The sequence below is a fragment of the Tubulanus polymorphus genome, chromosome 4 (assembly GCF_964204645.1).
Source record: "Tubulanus polymorphus chromosome 4, tnTubPoly1.2, whole genome shotgun sequence".
NCBI lineage: Eukaryota > Metazoa > Nemertea > Palaeonemertea > Tubulaniformes > Tubulanidae > Tubulanus > Tubulanus polymorphus.
Window position 1 is genome coordinate 5,330,616 of NC_134028.1, and position 20,091 is coordinate 5,350,706.

General features: G+C 39.6%; 1 protein-coding gene across 1 annotated transcript in view; it reads left to right on the forward strand.

The window, feature by feature from the left end:
• Positions 1-20,091, forward strand: part of LOC141904022 (sperm-tail PG-rich repeat-containing protein 2-like) — a 38,302-nt gene that overhangs the window by 8,058 nt on the left and 10,153 nt on the right. Inside the window, exons 9-11 of the mRNA XM_074792461.1 lie at positions 5,475-5,728; positions 15,446-15,629; positions 19,165-19,277. Of these exons, the coding sequence (XP_074648562.1) occupies positions 5,475-5,728; positions 15,446-15,629; positions 19,165-19,277 (551 nt within the window). The remainder of the gene's footprint in view (positions 1-5,474; positions 5,729-15,445; positions 15,630-19,164; positions 19,278-20,091) is intronic.

A 20,091-nucleotide genomic window follows, 5' to 3' on the forward strand; every position in this document is an offset into this window, starting at 1 on the left:
AAACAAAGCGAAGGGAATCTCTTCCAGAACCGGTTAGCATTCACACGCAATCATTTGACCCATGCTAAAATTAGCTTTGGTCTGGTCCGACGTTTTTGGTCGGGCCAAATTTGGCTCTTGCTGAACAGGCGTGGAGCTATTTCATACCCATATGAATGGTTGTTCTGGGCCTAATCTTCCACGGGCCAAAAAAGCTCATGTGATCGTGTTTAAAGCGTCATCCGTTTTATTCACAACTGATGAAATGGTTTTGAATCCATTATGCTAGCTCCTATGACCAGGTATTATGCATTGTTTCGGTATTTTGCTTTGCTCTTTGTGTCTGCAGAAAAACAGGCTCCGATATTCGAGATTAATGAGATATCGTTATCTCCGTGCAGGTTTTCTGATGAGGATGCTCATAATTCGAGTATGTTATCCGTCATTGAGCTCAGATCGCTGGTGCCATTGTGACTGCGTGGTCGGCGTTCTATTTTCCGGTCACGTCTGAAATCCGTTTCATCGCTTCGTCCAGATTTAGACTAATCTAATTTGTCTCGCCGATTGCGTAGGGCTCGGATTTTCTGGTTCGTTCCCCCGGAGTAAACCGGCGAAGTATGTACGTACGTCATGAATCATTAGACAGCGGACCTAGTCGAAAAATTAATTAGTTGACCGTTTTTAAGTGGCGTTTACGCCGGTGAGGGGCTGAATCCCCGACGCGCAGCGGGACCTAGTCTAATAATCATTACGTCTGTTTATTACAAACTGAGTAGACTCCGCGGTTTCATCGTCAGAATGTGATTGAGAGTACGTGTCGAGCCATTTCGAGTCTTTGTTTCTACGACGACGCGTGTCGATCCCGTTACCGGTCGCGATTGTTACTCGTCGGCGTTCGACGCGACCGACGGACAGCGTTTCGATTGTTCGAGGGTGAAAATATTGACGCCATCGCGGTGGGTCGGTTATATACATTTTAGAGGCGTAAACGCAGAAATATCGAAATGAATTGCATTCGTGTCACGCGATATCGAGGCTGGGTACTGGATTGATGCTTTCAAAAACGTTGCAGAACTGCATCTATAATATCCCGAATATAACAACAAGTTAACGCGGAACAACGGAATTTACTTTTTTAGATATGCGGTTTTTCAAACGACTTTGAATGTCCGACAAGTTCCTTACATCTCCTTGATTCCTTCAAAATAGAAAATGCTTTTTAATCCGCTGGAAGATGACGAGAGAAATCCCACAATAACAAAGCCAAGATTGAAAAATTCTATATCAGAATGATTGTATTTGAGGAGCGACGTTTCGGCTAACAACTGTTAGCCATCATCAGGCATACTGATGATGGCTAGTACGCCTGATGATGGCTAACAGTTGTTAGCCGAAATGTCGCTTCTCAAATACAATCATTCTGATATAGAATTTTTCAATCTTGGCTTCGTTATTGTGGGATTTCTCTCATAATCATCATACACAGATATTGTGTATCTTCTCGTCTAAAAGTGCTTGAAGATCCTTCAATTTCTCCTGAAACTCCTTTAAAACTCCTTCAATTTAGAGAAATGGGCAATTAGTATTATTCAGTGGACGAATGCTAAATCAGTACAGTTGGGACCAGGGGCCAGTTGCACAGTCATGGCTTAAACTTAAGACCACTCTAAGACCAACTTAGTTCTATAGCCAGTCAAACAACTTACGACCTATCTTAAGATTTAAGACCACTTTTGAACTTAAGTCATGACTGTGCAACTGGCGCCAGGACTTTTACTTCACTCAATTAGGCTGTTATCGAAAAGATTAGCTTACAAAACCACTGAATTACCTACCGGTTTACAGAGATAAACAATAGCAGGGCCCATTTCCACGAAAGGTTAAAGCCTAAAACGGTTAAGTTTGAATTGTTGTCCTCATTGAAAACATGAAGTAATCATTGGCAATTACACCAAAAATTTGAGTTTTACCTTTTTGTGAAACCGAGCCCAGGAGTCTGTTGTTATTGGGATATGAAAGTGATGCAGACGCTTCCTCGAAATTTGAAATCTTCTCCTTTAAAACTCCTTGAAAACTCCTATACCTTTTGGACTCGTTTTTTCTATTCGTATCGTGGGATTTTATCGTATTATCTAGATGAAGATGAAAGAAGTCTTTATTGTCACCGGTAACAGGAGCTCATCGGCGCGATAATTTTCCGAGGTGTTAGAATTGACGCTGGAAATGAGTATTAATTATTAGTCTGGATTAGATCCTGTTCCCGGTCTCCCAGACTGCAGGAAATGGTTTTCGAAAAGCCACTCGATTTGATGAAAAAACAACAAAGTCGCCTCTAAACGCCCCGTAACGCTTTGATGATTTATGACCATCTTCGTGATTGTTCTATTTTATCCTGTCTTATTCAGTGGGTGCTGTTACTGACTTGCGTTTAGTGTCCAGTGAGGTGGAATTAATACTTTGAATGCTCGAAACTATAAAAACGAAGTCCGCGCCATGCGTTCATGTACGTACGTACGCGCGCATCCTTTATGCGACTCTGACAAGCTTTCATAATGGATCTTTTTGAAAAATTCATTGTTCATTTCGTCGAAGTATGCAATAAGAAATATACAATCATTCGGTATCTATGGTCTGAATGCTGGGACAGGGCGCTCTGCTTCTTTTGTATGAAGATGATATGATTTTGAGAATATTAGATAAGTTTTTTATTTTTCATCTTGAAACAGTGAGTCCCACTTATTTGATTTAGTGTCCTTTACAAACCCACCACACCTGCTGGGAACGAAACAGGGGTTTTTGAAAATAGGCCCGGATAAAAAAACTGGAATTGTCTTATCTTTAAAGAGACGGGTAAGATTTCCCCATTCTTTAGAAATGTATAAAATCCCAAAATGATGATGAAAAATAAAGTCCGAAATGTTTCCTTTAAGCTAGCAGTTCATTCAACTTTACAACTATATCCCAATAGTCATCTTCAGGAATAGTGTATTCCTTGAACTAAGAGTTTATTCAAAGTCCAACTATATCCTAATAGTCATCTTCAGGAATAGTGTATTCCTTGAACTAAGAGTTTATTCAAAGTCCAACTATATCCTAATAGTCATCTTCAGGAATAGTGTATTCCTTGAACTAAGAGTTTATTCAAAGTCCAACTATATCTTATAGTCATCGTCAGGAATACTGTATTCCTTGAGCTAGGAGTTTATTCAACTTTTCAACTTATATTCATCTTCAGGAATATTAACGCGAGGTAATACAAGAGATCTTACAGGCCTATATTATCGCCACAACATGGACAGAGTGTTTCATCAGTGGCTGCCATTCTTTTAGTCGCAAATATAAGCTTAATCACGGGAACTTGACAGTTAGTTGACTAGAGTTCGACGATTGAAAATGAACTAATTTCTATCATTCGAATTCACTATTCATTACCGGTCGCCGCGTTTCTCTTTGTTTGGTTTTTTACCTGTATCTCTGCTGCGTTGTAACTTCGACGACGACGACGCGACGTAAAACTTTCTTGTGGCTGCGTAATCCGGGCGATCAAAATAATGAGCCAGCCGACGGGATCGAATTGAGTCTTTGTTCTCGATGACAACCCGACAAACTTTTAAAAGGTAGCTTCCCCGGTGGTGGTGCCGTCACCTCGAGGCTACGGTACAGAAGTCCGAGTTTATCTCATCTGATTGTTAATACATAAGTATCCTCGGGGCTTGGTTCATCCTGCTGAGCCCTGTAACGTTCTGTTAATGTCCACCGGTGGTTAAATCTCATATACGCGTCCGGGTTTATTGTGTAATTTTGTTAACGCTTTTGTTGCTCGATTAGACCACGGCGAGTTCGCGATGAGATTTTCTCCGCTGAGAGTCGAGTCGCTGAATCGAAATGGATTCTAACGGGATTGTCGCTTACCTCGAAATCGGGGAAATTTTTTCTATTTTCTTCAAAAAAAGTCGAGGAATATTCAGGGAAATTTGTCGAGAATAAATTGTGCGTATAATCAAACACAGAGTTGCCACTTGTAACAAGGAAATCCGGGAAGAGTCAGGGCAATTTCTTTACTTTAAAAAAGTCAGGGAATTTTGTAAAAAAAAAGCTAAAAATCAGGGAATAGTTAGGGAAATTTGTTGAGATTGCTGGCTTGTGGGTAAAATCAAACGGTTTCCGCCTATGCCTTGCTTATTTGACTGCGTTAATTGATTGGATTCTAAGCTGATCAAGTCAGGGAAAACAATGTGCATGCCAGGAAACAGTCAAGGAAAAAGCGAGTCTGGTTAAAGTGGCCAGTCTGTTTGATAATCATTATTTTACAAGTATTAGAATTCATTTCACCAAAACCTTGATACGTTTAAATCAAGAAACTGTGAAACGCCTCCATTATTACAATACTTGTATCATCATTCCTTTGTTGCGAAGCGGCGCGGACCCATTAGTTCAACCATACAGACAGATATCACACACTGGGTGTTACACCTCTAAACATGAGGCTTAGTTATTCTAGATGCTCTTTTCATCCTGATTCATGTTCCATATAATATATCATGTTCCATGGGCGTAGTATATATCGTGATGATGATCATCAAACGTGTGAAAATCTTACGACCTTTGTTAGCTTAATTATCAGTTAGTTAAGTCTGTATCGCGGGGTTCGCTACGATATTTGACAACTACCTGTCAGGCCTTCGGCTATATATCATTTTGAAAATATCTTATTCGGGATTTTATTTATTCAGCTTTTTTTCGTGGGAATTATAGCTGTTTTAAATTATTCATTATCGCTCGAGGGTGGTTTCAATATGCGAATAATCATTCATCAGGTTTAGAATCGCGGGGTTTTCTGAGATAAATTCAACCCTTTATTCTCAACTGCAGTTTACCACGGATTGTTTATGTTAGAAGTTTTCAAAGTTGAATCATATTTTTAACTTTCATTGGATATAAAAATTGAGCAACTACAATTCTGCAACTGCAAAAATTCTCAACTTCACTTTATCACGGATTGTTTATGTCGGAAGTTTTCAAAGTTAAATCATATTTTCAACTTTCATTGGATATAAAAATTGAGCTTATCATTTTGGAAATGCACATGAAATCACCTCATTTCATGGAATACCTACCTGTAAAACTGAGTGAATCAGAAAAATCGAGAAACAATCAGGGAAAACTCAGGGCCCAGTTTTATAGACTGGTATTTCCTTTAACCTGGGGGCTAACTTAATTCATTTTCAGTTGAGTTAACCCCCGGGTTAAAGATAATACCAGTCTATAAAACCGGGCCCTGAAATTTGACTAACTTTGCAAAAGAACCTGGAAAAAAGGAATTTGGATATGTTATTGACCTTGGATTTCTTAATCAGTATAAAAATCGAATGAAAAAATAAATTTCAATTCACCTGCCGCAGATTCACTTTTGTGTGATAACATGAAAACTCGGGGAATTTTTAAATCAAAACAATGCGGACTGTAATGATGAGTTTTCATTGTCGTATTTTCAGGTCCTGGTTCGTACAACGCGCCGGGTATGGGCTCGGACAGCATGCGCCGGGCGTACATCGAGAGCACCAGGCGCGGCGTATTCGGAACGACGTCCGTTCGTATACAGCCGTTGATAAAACGCGGAGAAACCGACCTGCCCGGGCCGTCGCATTACAAAGTCAAAGAGAAACCGTTCAAAAGTCGATACCAACAACTTTCGTCGACGTTCGCTTCGCTAACGAACCGTCTGCAAGAGCCGACTGGTGTCATAAAGGTAAGCTCGACGATACCGTCGCGTAATTCACACTATCGCTAATTCACCCCATACCTGAAACGGATAAATTTGGAATTGACCAAATCAATGCTGCGCATTTACAAACGTTTTTAAATCAACTTTTATGACTGACAGCAAAGTTTCTATTCACACCCATAGAAATGGTCCTTGTCAGTCTAAATTGGTCCGTTCATAAAAGGGATCGACTTGGGATTTGGAACAGACTTTTTCATTATTTGGACAAATTGAAGGGGTGAGATTTTGCCCAAATGAGCAGCTTTTAAAATTTCTAATTTATGGCTGCCCGTGGTTTTTGATTCTCATTGTTCAACGTTGTGTTCAGACATCTATTATATGATTCTGATTTCTGAAACAACTCCCATCCCTTGTATGTGAGTTTTACCAAGGAAATGCCACCAGCAAAAAGGCTGTGTGACAGAGATTAAGAAATGTTGCTATTTTCATCTGTTCCGGAGACATACAGCAACATGACTTCAGCATTTGATTTAAGGCAAAACAGTTTTGTTCATGTATATTACCTCGGTTTACCTTCCCGTATAGACCTCACAGGCAATATACCGACTGTTCATAATTCTTTTCATTCTACCTTTGTGTTTACTTATGATTTCATCTTTAACGGGCAAACAAACAGCGCACTGCGCCCCTCAGGCTCCAGTCATCTCTTCATATCTCGGTTATCTTCATTTTTCATCTCCGCTTCTCAACATCGTTTCGTACAGATTCCGACTGAGTATAGGTTGAGCTAGTATCTTTAGAAAGGGCTGCATTAAGTAACCCTGAACCTACTTCATTATTCCAGCTATATTCGGTTAATCATTTGAGTCCATAGATGCCATGGCTATGGTAATGATAATAATCATAACATTTTGAGGATGCGAATGCCCCTGAGAGATGGCTGCCTACCTGTTCTGGGCATAAAAGTATGGATAAAGCCGGTTTTGACTTTTTAGATAGTTTAGTTTCCGTGGGAATGCCCAGGGTATTTTTGAAGGGGTTCAAATGTCTCTTTAAAAGGCCAAATCCATTAGATTCGTCCACAAACTGCCGTTAGAGCTTTTTAAATGACAGCTAAATCCCTGGCTAGATCTCGGTGTACCACCAAGTTTAGAACAGACTGCACAGATAGATGTTTCATTATTTTTAAAATGTTACTATGGCCCAAATGACTGCCCGTTTGGGGTATGCCTATATGGTTTCTTACTGTTGGGAGCAGTAAGAGATCTTATCATTATTCGCGAGTACTAGTTCATCCGTTAATAATTGGTCGAGTTTTAATCGGTGATTGATTATTGATCTATCGGTATATGATATATCGATCCGATACGTGATCGGAGTTTATCGCAGTCGTGGATCAGTTCGTTCGGGAATCACTGAGAATACAGCAATAATTGAGTATGACAGAATAAGATTACATTGATTTGCTTACGACTTCTATTTCGACGACGTGGTCAATGTTTATCGATGCTTCTCTAACTTACTATTAGTTATTCGTTCGTTTCAGAGCAAAATCTAGTGTGGAATAATTGGTAGATAGGCCTAGCTCATTCCAACTCAAAGAATATAAAGTAACCATGAACAGAGCTGAGGAACCTGGAAAACTCAGGGAATTGAACAATCTAGAAAATATCAGGGAAAACTCTCAGCATTTGACAGATTTTACCAAAAAACCTGGAAAATTCAGGGATTTGGATAATGCTATCGGCCATGCGTTTCTTTATCAGTACGCGATTCAATGAAAAATGAATGAATTTTAACATTTCAAACCTCAAAATTTCTGTGATTCACTCAGGAAATTTTGTGTAGTCGCAAGGAAAAATCTGAAATTTGTAATGGGTGGAAAGTGGCCACCCTGATGAGCTCTCATGGTTGCTTTGTTGAAAATCGATTTTTACTTTGAATCTGTAATCGCTATGAAGTTCAAGAGAATACCTATTTCAAATCTTGAGGTTTAGGCTTCTTCGATAGTTCAGTAGATACATTAATCTTTCATTACATAAACATCTACAAAGAATACGAAACTTTGAGAAACTTCCAGAAAACAAACTTTTCAGATCCCGATCTATCGCAGCGAAGATGAATGCGATTCGCACAAAAATTTACTTAAAATACCATGAAAAAAAAAGCGATTTTTGCCGGGATAGTTTTCTGAGAGCCGTATCAGATGGACAGTGGTATCTCGCCGGTAAAATATATGTTTACTTCAACCACCGACAAAAAATATTTCTTAATCTCCTACGGAGTAGAAACTTACTTCAAGTTTGTTATCTTTGACATATTACACTGACAGTAACAAGCAACGTAACACTAGCAGTAGTAGTAGTCTATATGAGCTGGCTTTTTCCGCTAGGATTAACGGAAAAAGCATTTCAAAGTTTTTAAACAACAGCCTCGTAGAGTAGTCAAACCAGTTACGTCAATCAGTTTGTCTTGTTAATGGTTTTCGCTAATTAGCGGCGTAAAAATGCTTAAAAGCCCTGTCTGAGAGCATTTAGGAAACATATTCATGTACGTTGTCGATGTCTAGGTATTTGCGGTGAGTAAAAGATTCTAATTTGGGATTGATGAGATACGATACGGTTGTGGTAGGATGTAGCCGATGGCAACAGTTGACTCTGACTCTGACTCTGATGATACTAATTGTTATGGACTCTGGTATCTGAGTAACTCGTCAGAAGCTAATCGGACCTTCTAGCAAAATCATAATTCACCAATAGGTACATTAAACATGTTCTCTATGTACTATGTAGAATACGTAGTCATGATTTCATATGTGAGTTAGGTTTTCATACAATTATAAGTCAAAAATTAGTCTATGTCAATGTGGAGCTGCAACACCAGTTATCCCACCAGGTGGCGTGACGAGCGCTCAGTCCTTCATTCATGTTCAATCAGCTTTGAACTGAATTTTCATTCATTTTTCTAGTCAGATACTGGTGTAGTTTACATTAATAACTGATTCATTTATGAGAAAAGTTCATTCGATTTTCAATGAAATGTTGAAGAAATCAAACACAGAAAACCGAATAACTACACATGAACCTAACAGATCCTTGCTTGCCACATAGTTTCAGTGGTTACCCATTACTTGAGCCTCATATAGTACTCAGTTCTACAGTTTTGATAACTGATTCATTTATGAGAAAAGTTCATTCGATTTTCATTGAAATGTTGAAGAAATCGAACACGGAGAACCGAATAACTACACATGAACCTTACAGATCCTTGCTTGCCACATAGTTTCAGTTTGTTACCCATTACTTGAGCCTCATATAGTACTCAGTTCTACAGTTTTGATAACTGATTCATTTATGAGAAAAGTTCATTCGATTTTCATTGAAATGTTGAAGAAATCGAACACGGAGAACCGAATAACTACACATGAACCTTACAGATCCTTGCTTGCCACATAGTTTCAGTGGTTACCCATTACCTGAGCCTCACATAGTGCTCAGTTCTACAGTTTTGATAGTAAAATTCGAGTCTATAGTTTTGAAATACTAGTTCTGCTATGATTAATCCCAAGAACTATAGAACTGGCTCCAGGGAATCTTTTCATGAAAGATACATATCTCTGGTGGTGATGAACACTTATAAAAAGCACTACAATCATAAGAACATATAAGTTATGAAAGCAGGCGACGTTTTGTGTAAACATTTGGTGCCAGCCTGGCAGTTACATAATCCTCACCATCTCATATCCCGACATTCGTGACATTCGATAACTTGCTTATTAATTACGGCTCATTTTTAACTGGAAGTTTTTGATTTATCCGTATCTTCGATATCGTGATGCAACGGTAATTAGTCGTATACTGGTGTTAATACTTGCGGATTAGGTGGCGACTTTTTTCCCGTTGACATTCGTCCCCGGCGGAGTCTAGTTGTCGCGTACGTCGGCTCCACATGGGATTTCGTCTAAGACTTTTGAAATTTGTAATCGGCTGAAGTTTTTATTTCCGTTGCAGAGCTGATGATCAAGCTGTTCTATTGTTAGAATTCACAGTCCTTTTTTTGTGCAGATTAGTTTTTATTTCCATCAGATTAATATACATCATCTTCATCTCGCCACACGCCACATTACGGGCAAGATTCACAATCCTGATTCTGCAGTCTAGCTAAGTATTATATCATCCCAACTTACCATGGATAGAAATGTTGTGGTTCTTCGCATAGCCCTGACTTATTGCTGATGGCCCTGACTATAAGAAGCGATGTATGAATCGTAATACTGGTTTGGTTCGAGAATCAAAATGGATCCGATCCTATGATTGATTAGAGTATTTCTTATTTTTGGAAACAGCGAGAAAAAACTATTTTCGGCTTGCTCTATTCATCTCAGAGTTCAGTAGTTTTTCATTAGTTTTCCAATCAATTTTTTTCAAGACTTTCTAACTCTAGCATCAGATCAAGCTCAAGACTGTGGAACTAGGTTCCGTTGATTTTAACTCGTGACTGAGAAAAGTAAGATCCGGGTGCGGAATGTTTCCTAAGCTCTCTCAATATCAGGCCTTCTAAATACTCTAAGCCCCTTTAAGAAATAGCTCTTAATGATTATGAATATTCATCGCTTCGAAACAAATGAAAGTATAAGCGAAGATGAAGGCTACTGCGGCGAGCGTAATTAATACGCCGCTTGTATTAGGTTTATAAATCTGCGATCTACGCGAATGTCACCGATTAGACTCGACGCAAATCTCCAATTTCACGGTCATTTAGCCACTTACAAGACCGTACGGACCATTCGGTCAATCATTCGGAAATTGAAGATAAATTGACAGATCGGGTCCACCAGTTGCCTCGACGAGCAACAGGCAATTGTTGCCGCGTCCGAGATTCTTATGAGATTTGCTTATGATATAATTCAATTACGGCGCTGGACGTTGGGAAAGTTATGCTTATCGGAATGTACGCTTATCAGTCGATGAGTGCGGTCCCGTCGAGCTGCGCTTATGAAGTACTTATCTTTCCCCTTTTATTCCGAGTCTTAGGAGAGAGACCGAACAATAATTCTCTGATTGCCCGGCTGTTGGCTTTGTTCGCGATTAGGAACCCCCCTGTGCGTCGAATATTGCTGTCAATAGTTCAAATTTCAAACTCGATATTTCGACGCGTTCTTTATGAATTTCGACGGCGAAAATCACCTCTAAATTGGAACCGAAATTTACTCGGTAATTGCGTAATTTCAGCAGCGCTAATGATCGTCTAATTCCACGCACGACGTTAAAACACTTTAATTGCCAATTATTTTACGTAATCAAAAGAAAATTCTAAATGCGAATTTATCATAAGCTATTACGCGGCAACAAAACAGGATAGTCATCGTGTTTGTAATGAGTTCAGTTCTTCAGAGGTTCGGATTTTTCGAGGGGGGAGAACACCGGGGTCGTTTCATGTACTATTGTGTGACTAATCATTGTCGCGCAAATCGCTCGTTTTTCCGTTTTCCTTTGATTTACAAGTCTGAACTATCTATTGTGACGCGAAGGTAACGTCGACTTGTCTTTTCGACGACGACGCCGACGATGATGACGCGGCGTTCTCTCCCTCGGGCTCGTCGCGCTTACCCTCCGGGCGAGGCACTAATTACCTGTAAAAACTGCCCGCTATCAGAAACGTTAACTTCGTGTTTGATGTTATTGTTATATGATGTTTTTTAAGAGGGTGTACCTGGCGTCTGCTGCTCGAGAAAGCTCCTCGGCTATGTCTTTGACTCTTCTAGAGCGCGCGCGCGCGCGTCGCGTAAGTTATAAACTTACACGGTGACTCATCCGGTTAGCCCGTCATGTCTTACACGGTGACTTTTGAAAATTAAATCCGACTAGATGGACGTTCAATGAGCTGATTAGTTTCGTATTACACACTAGTGGCTTTTGATTAAATCTCTCGGTTTCAAAGACGCTCGTCCTATTTCACTGTACTCTTCTTGATAACTATTTCCGAGAATTCATCGATGTGATATATACTTCCTATTGTTCCGTTACATATTCTTAATGAAAGATTTCATGCGCAATTTCCTTAAAAATATATCCGATTGTTTCGATGTGATAAGCATCGAGTTGTAGCATCAATGTCCGTGCTAGTTTCAATAGAGGAATGATGGTCCGATCGGGGAGGTCTAATTCAATCCCCTCAATATGAGTGAAAACTACAAGAGCATTTGAGGTTTCGACTCAAATTTTATAAATCATTTGGAAAATGGCTCATAGAATTTAGTTGAAATGTCAAATACTATCGTAGTTTTTTCTATAATGTCGATGTTGCTATCAATTTTTTGATTCAGCATGCTAATGCATCGAAAAAATGGAATAATGTCAAAAAGCACCATTTGCCCAAAATACACACTCCGTCCCATACCCTCCTTAGATATCATCCACGTCCACAAGTTGCTTTCTGCTATCATTTGTTTCATGCGCGTCGTTGATTTATTGATATCAGTTTAGTCCGGTTCATCGAGCATATTATGTATATAGTTATTGATGCGACGTTTACCTCTGCGTGAACTGATAGTTCAGTTCGTAGATCACGGTTATTGATGATATTTATGTAGCCAAGTGATTGCGTCATTTCTCTTACTGTTTGTGCAGATTTTTAGACAAAATTATGGCAGTTTGGCAATCTTTGAATGAGACTACTTATCTTTGTTGCTAGTAAAATTCCATTCAAATAATTGAAACGCTTTGTCTTTATAACTTAGTTTCGGTCAGTTCATGAATATTCTATAGTAACTATTGTCATTGAACAGATCTCTAGGAAGAACATCTTGTCAACTAGATTCATATTTCACGATTGATTTCAGATGAAATCGGGCGTAATCGGGTTTAATGACTGTTATATTACTGTGGGTAGCAGCTTTAGATTTTAATTAATTTATTCGCAGTATTCTCCGCAGTGAGCTAGATACGCGCTTAAATAGAATCTAATACATGAAATAAGCAACTATTCAAAAAACAATTTAGATTAGGATAAATTAGGATAACTTCTTTTCTATGGGGACCATTATAAACCGATCCAGAAAGCCTCTATTGCTAGCATAGGAAGAGCAAAGTAGAAACTAGCTTTTGCCAATTGTGCTGATTCAAGTCAGTTTTTGATGTATCAAAGGATGAAAAGTTGGGTAAACGTTCGGGTTAGGTTAGGCTATGATGAAGGATAAAGGGTTAACATTAAGCCTAGCGCACATCGACACTGCAATTGGAGACAACTAGTTGCTACCGAACGATTACCCCGCGCACATCGAAATCTAGTTACAACCGGTCAGTTGCAGCAACTGCATGGCGCATGTCGATCGTCGAGATCCAGAGCGGGCACATCGACGGATATAACTGCGATTGAGTACAACCAGTTGCTCAAAAGTAGAACATGGGCAACTGGCTGGAACTGGAGATAGATGGACGCTTACCAATCGTAAGCTCGCTCACATCGACACATTCAAGCAACTGATCGTATCCAGCCAGTTCCTCATGCGCCGAAAACTGCCTTGCAACTAGTTGTCTCCAATCGCAGTGTCGATGTGCGCTAGGCTTTAGGGTTAGGTTAGGATGATGTTGTTAACTTAAGTCAGTTTTCATCCCTGGATATGTCATCAGCCATACAGATTTCATCAATCCAGCGTTCTTCAGTTGAGTTTGAATCCCGGTGGTGGTAGTTTCTTCCTCAAAGCAGTGAGGCCTCGCGCTTCCCTGACCTCTATCTCTCATCCGGGGAAAAAGGTAGAGGGATAAATAGTCGAATGAGGTCTAAATGGCTATGCACCACGGCTCGCTGTAATTATACAAAACAAATATGATGTTTTAACGGTTTGATTCATCGGTTCTGAATCATGTTGCGCGTTGTTTTATCGCATCTTTTATTCAGCTTTGCCCGCGATACATTGCACACGAGATTAGACAACAATTCATCGAAATGAATCATCACCTTTCAATCTTCGTTTGTCACACGCGGTTTAATCAATATGTACATAATTCTACCTTTAATAAACATGTTTCAACGACTGAGCGCGACTCGCCCTCGAGATCGGGAATCAACTGGGAATTCCCGGTCGACTACGACGCCGACGAGTCACAGCTGTTTTACTCGCAGCGAACGTAACCGCTTCGATTCCCGCGTGGATTCCGTTGTCGCGCAGGAATTTAACAGGTTGTTTTTACGCCGGGCTAATCACGATACGTCGCGACGGGGAAAACGATCGGTGTTTAACTCATTACCGAGAGACGCCGGTGACAGATCACTTGTAGGTCGGCGTACAACTCCCCGAGGAGTCGTACGAGTCCCGGTTCGGATCAACACGCGCGCACACGCCGCCGATATTTCTTCCTCTCTCTCTCTCCTCGCGCGACGTCTTCGTAGCGTGACAATTTCTAAACCGACGGAAACACAAACCAGAAATGATCAACCGCTTTGGGAAATACCCGACCGCGACTTTACTATGCACACGGGAATCGCTGTTTTTGCAACCTGTTCGGTGACAAAGTTTTCCGTGACATCCTCGATAACGAAAACTCAATTTCGATTTAGATTCCCCTTGTTGTTCTTTTACGAGCTTATTTAATTTTCTGACGCATAGTTTAATGGGCTAATGTACTGTGAGTTTACATGCTTTCTCACGTCTGTTTTTGGTCAGTCCACCTAATAATGGCTGTTTGTCAACAGCTGAAACGTTGTGATTTTATTTCAATAACTTTTATCACATAAGATTCTATTGTATGACTTTTCATCTATCCATTTTGATTTCTTCGAGGAGAGCATTTGTTTAGAGAGCATTTCTCTAACGATTTATTGAATGAGAAATCATTTTAAACCTGAAATTATGAATTTTCCTTGAGTGTGGAACAGGTTTTATATCATGGACCAATGAGGTTTAAGTTTGAGTCCTTTGAGTTTGACTTAATATTTAAGCTGCTATCACAATAGCTTTTCTATTGAGTGAGTGGTTCAGGTTCAGGCTCTCTAATCTAGGCACGGGCCTAATTGGTCTGTTGCGCGCAGATTTGACCCGGGCCAAATCATTTTTGTGTGATCACAGCTTTAATCAAAGTTGTATCCATATTGCTCCAGATTGTGACTGGTAAAAAGTTCTGCATCATCTCTGCATCATCTCTGCATCATACCTTGAATAGGGCTTTCAAATGACCTTTCCTATTTTTCCCTGCGGTACAGAAAATCTCATGTCAACAACAGTTACACATCACAGTATTGACAATCGTATGTTGTCCAACTATCAACAATGCTTCCGTACTACGCAGAAACACTGATGATACCAATTACGCATTTAATAGGCTTCATTTCGCTGCCGGTAGTCGGTCTCAGCCTGGAGAGAAGTATACGCATAGATTACCTCTATTACACCCAAATCAAACCACATATCTCTGTTTCTATTTCTGGTAGTCATTAAAATCGTTCTCTTCGGTAATGATTCTATAAGACCGATTCCTCGATTCAATCTGTTGACAAGGTTCAACAAGCTTTCGAGAAACTATGCTCCAGTTTTTCTTGTAGAATATGCGCGAGTTTTGAAAAAACTGGTTCTGAAAATGTAGTTTTACTGCCCAGAACCTTATTAAAGAAAAAACCATAAGAAATAAAGTACTCCGCATTTTCTAGCTATGGATTTTGGGGTCTCAGAGGCCCAGAATTGTGTATATCGAGTAAATCTTTTTTCGAAATCACTTTAATAATCGATGCTTTTTTTCATTTCAGGATGCTCCACCTCCGGGTTCATACGAAGTCGGCAAATCATTCGACTCGACTCAGAAACAACTTCAGCCAGCGAAACCGCGTTCGGATGAAGGGGCCCGCAAGCAAGGCGCTTTCTTATCATCCGCTTCCAGATTTGTTCCACCTCACGATATCATACTTGAAGAAGCCGATCCTATGATACCAGGTAACGCATCTAGATTTTTAGTCCTAAGGCTAATGTAGGACCTTAGTCATATTCCATCAGGTACTGCATTGTCCTTTGATTTGAATCATTTACAGCTACTTACTTCATTAATAGTAGTGAAACCTCTTAATGAAACTTGTCTAGATGTGCTGTGCAAATAATGGGTCCAGTGCACCACCTAGCAGCAGAACTAGGCACTGAAAACTCAGTGAGGAAACTTTTTCAGCGACATGACATGACCTTATAACTGAGGAACTGGGTTGAAATTCAAAAAATTCTCTTGACAAAATTTAGCTATTGGCCCTAGATACAACATAATCAAAATGCAATGGGCGCTAACGCGTGGTTATTTCAGATTTCGAGCCTGAGCCCGAGAACCGTTATCGCCTATGGCTTGTTGTTTGATACATTTGGGCATGGTCCTAAGAATTGACTTAGCACAACTTACAGACCGAATATTTTCTGTGCATTTCATATGATTAAAAAAACTTGCCGGCTCAAGTCATGAATCTGTGGTTAATTCGGGACCATTATCCTGCGTGCGTCGTTCCTTCCCCCGGTAGTTTGATAAGTATTTGGTGAAATAGGATGTTGTCGATACGTGTTCAATTGGATAATGATGGTGAATTGTTCGTAGAGGACTCTCTTCACATTCACAGAGACGAGCTATCGAGAGAGAGATCGAGAGAGAGAGAGCACATAATGAGGCTTACTTCACTTCAATCTCACGAGACCGGGATAAATATATAATCATATCGGTGTAGATCGAGCGTAAGAGGGCTGATTTTCTTGTTCGTTGATTTCACGCTGGTATCGTCGAATACGCAGTCCCAAAATCGAGTCAGTCAGTCCTCGATTCGTAACTGTGTTTACGGTGATTATGACCGATTCAACAAGTCATTTTCCGAAATTAGTTTAGAGTCGTGCTTTGGTCTCGTACGCGTATGAAGAACCTCTCGGGACTGAACGCTCATGACGAAATAGCCTGTTGATTCCGTACGCGAGTATTCTCTCGTGAATACTTCAACAACGACAAATCATAATTACTTCAGCTGAAATTTTAAAATGTCGAATTTAGCTGATTTTCTTTGCGTTTAATGTTTTTTTTATATAGAAAATTTAAAAAAAATGATATTACGATATTAACCAAAATATTCTGTACTGAATCAACCTAAGTTTCTATTTCAATCTGTTGTTTAGGAAGAATGTCTTATCTCTAACAATGGAATGGTCAAACTTGGGTCACGTCGTGGTCTGAAAAAGTCACAAATTAACGGGATTCGTTTTAGACAATAGGTTACCGTGAACTCAATAAACAATGGCCTTATCCTGTATCTAGGGGCAAATTAACTTGTTTATCAAATTCCTGTATAATTTAAGAAACCGCCGAGTGTCAACTTTGATAAATTATGAATTATGATTAATCGAATTTTTTTGAAGAGAGCAAGTGTGAATATGTACTTAGGCTTATGGCGTAGCCTTGGAGTACTCCAAAATGTGGCAGACCCGACTAATATTAGCCTTCAATTGCTATCAAATGACTACTATTAGTCTATCATTTTTATGTCTAATTATTGTCATTGGAGTGAAAAGTAATTAAAACCGTACTGACTGATATAGGATTGTACACACTAGTACTATATATATGGGAAGCAAAGATGTGTATATTCTCTTCTCTTCACTATGTAATTCAATGCTTTCGATCATAAATCAATAATCAATACGTATTAGCCGGCTTTATTTACAATAAGGTAATTAGAATCAACGTTAGGATTGTCACCGTAGACTTCAGTCAACAACATCAAACAACGTTTCCAGACGTGAATGTAACAAATTGTTTACATGTGTAATGTATAGGCAGTCTATTGAGTCGTGTGTCCTTGCAGCGTTTCTTGATATTCCTCCAGTTCAGTGGGTGCCGTACCATAATCGGTTGGGACTGATGAAACTCCTAGCCCGTTCATATTTAGGAAGCTGCTAACTATTTCATCATAGATCATTCATAGATTCATAGATCATAGAATATTATTCTTAACCTGTTTCAAATTGCTCCCAATTGATGAAACACTATATCCATGTTGAAGCTTAGTAGAGAGAATCCCACAATAGTAAGGAAAAAACACAGTCCGAAAATGTAACTGAAGCTAGTAGTTTATTCAACGTTTCGACTATATCCTAATAGTCATCTTCTTTATACCTGAATTTATCTCTTATCTCTTGTGGGATTCTCTCTACTTTCAAATTGCACATGATTTCTAACTTAAAAACCAGTTTGATAGAAATGGTCTCACAAGAAGTTGTTAGATTGTCTACAGAACCAAAATTGGGCAAGATGCTGCCCCCCTGGGTTACTACAGTTCATTGCTCGGTTAACCAGCCAGTATAATCAACCCTAACAAGTTTATCTGCGGCCTTTCATTTTTCCAGAGCCCCTGCTGTGAAATGATTCCAGAAAAATATCCGTTTCTATGATGAAAAAGCACTGTTATCATCGTATATCGTTTTAATATGAAAGATTAATGATGACATCACGCGTATCTCGGCGTTGATGCTGTTTGACTAGTTATTTGAACTCGTTGAAAAGTTTAATAACTTGTTGATAAACTACGTCGCGACCGTCTACTTAAATCCGCGAGCGATCCAAAAAAGTTTCCCGAGCGACTCCGTCGCGCGCGGGAGTGGGGGTTATCGATGGCAATTACTGGTCGCTTTAAACCGGTGCGTTGAAATGCTGCATCTGTCGCATCTGCGTGCAGCTTTATCGGTGCGATCTTTATTCCCGTATAATGAGAAATGAAAACTGTCGAATAATTGACTGGATTCGCATTCGATAAAAAATCATCGAAGTTTATACGCGATATTCTATTCGAACGTATTGATGAGGTTTTGATAGAAACTGCTTAATCGTTATTTGGATCTGAAGTTTACGATTTCTTAGCAAAATATATGATGCAATATGCAATAAGGATGATAAACTGAAGCCCCCATACAACCCACCCTCCCCGCAGGTTACGAGTCACTTGTACTTTTACATAAAAGAATGATTTCAGCCTTATCCTTTAGTAAAGTTTGGAACTTTGTAGAGACGTTCAGAATCATTTTCTTTCTCCGAATGAGTCACAGACTCGCACATTACCACCTGCCTAACTTTTTAAAAACCTTTCTTTAAAACTTGAAATGAGCCTCCCCAGTTGTTGTATTCCCATTTTTCCATGCGAGCGTAAGTCCCACTCATCTGGGACTGAACCGATGTTTAGCTGGATAATGAACTGTGCGCAAAGTTTTGCGCCAGAATTTAGTGAAGATTTTATTGTAAGGAAGTTTTGACAGATCTAAGAGCTGGCCATTCATTCATTCTTTAGGTAATTAAGATGGATTTTGTGTAATCTGTGTACTCAGTCTCTCTTATTGCAAACATCCACTACTGAGTCTTTGTATTTCAGTTTTCCCTGAGTCATCGGTAAGACTTCCCAGGGAAAAAAAGATTCTTTGCCTGAACTGAAACTAAATTTTCGTTTGGTCGTATGTTTTTCAGGTCCCGGCGCGTATGAAATTAAAAAAGATAAATCAAAAGGTGGACTCATGGTTACGAAGGATAAGAGATTCAGAAATAAGAAAAGTGATATTCCTGGTCCGGGCAGTTATGAGGTAAGCATAACCCATCAGAGTTCTTCCCTGATCTATTAAGCGATGATACCGGGTGTCATTGAAAGCGTTATACTTGAGATCGGTCAGGGAGTTATGAATCTTACCCAATAATGATGAGGATCTATGAATTCTTATTTTTGAAGGTGCTGCATGTCTAAGATAATATGAATAAGAATTCCTCTGCTTCATCCTAAATTTTTCATTCCTTAGCCCAGGTCTTTCAAGAATCTTAGAAAATCACCTTTGGAATAGGTGCTTGTGAAAGTTTTTGAAAATGATTTGAAAAAGTGTTTGGAAGTATTCGAATTTAAGGCGGTCCATCAGGCCCGATACTGGACCTGTCATCACAAGAGAGTTCTAGTCGTTTACTACGCATCGTAAATACGCGACTAGTAAAGTGACTAGATGCGATCTACGCTCGTCGTAGTTGTTTTATAGTCGCGGGACAATGCAACAGGAGGTAATTCATTCAGCACTCTCGTCGAGTGGAGAAATGTGTAATTTGGACCATAAGACAAATTACAACCGAATAGAGTGGTCTTTCCGCGCGAGAGAGAGAGGAGAGAGATACAGATGAGTCAGTTTATGATGTAGATCTTTAAACGTCAAGCGACAGAAGAGAAAGTGAAGACTGCGCTGTTCGTCTGATTCATACAGTTGTCACATTCAACGAGTTGATGGAAAGCCCCTTTAAGATCATCACGCAGTGAGCAATAGATCGCTCGCCGCTGATATACTCATAAACGAATATTCGCAATAAAACTTTGCCGTCGTCGACGATCTTGATAAAAAAATCACTTCGGAAGATAGTTTT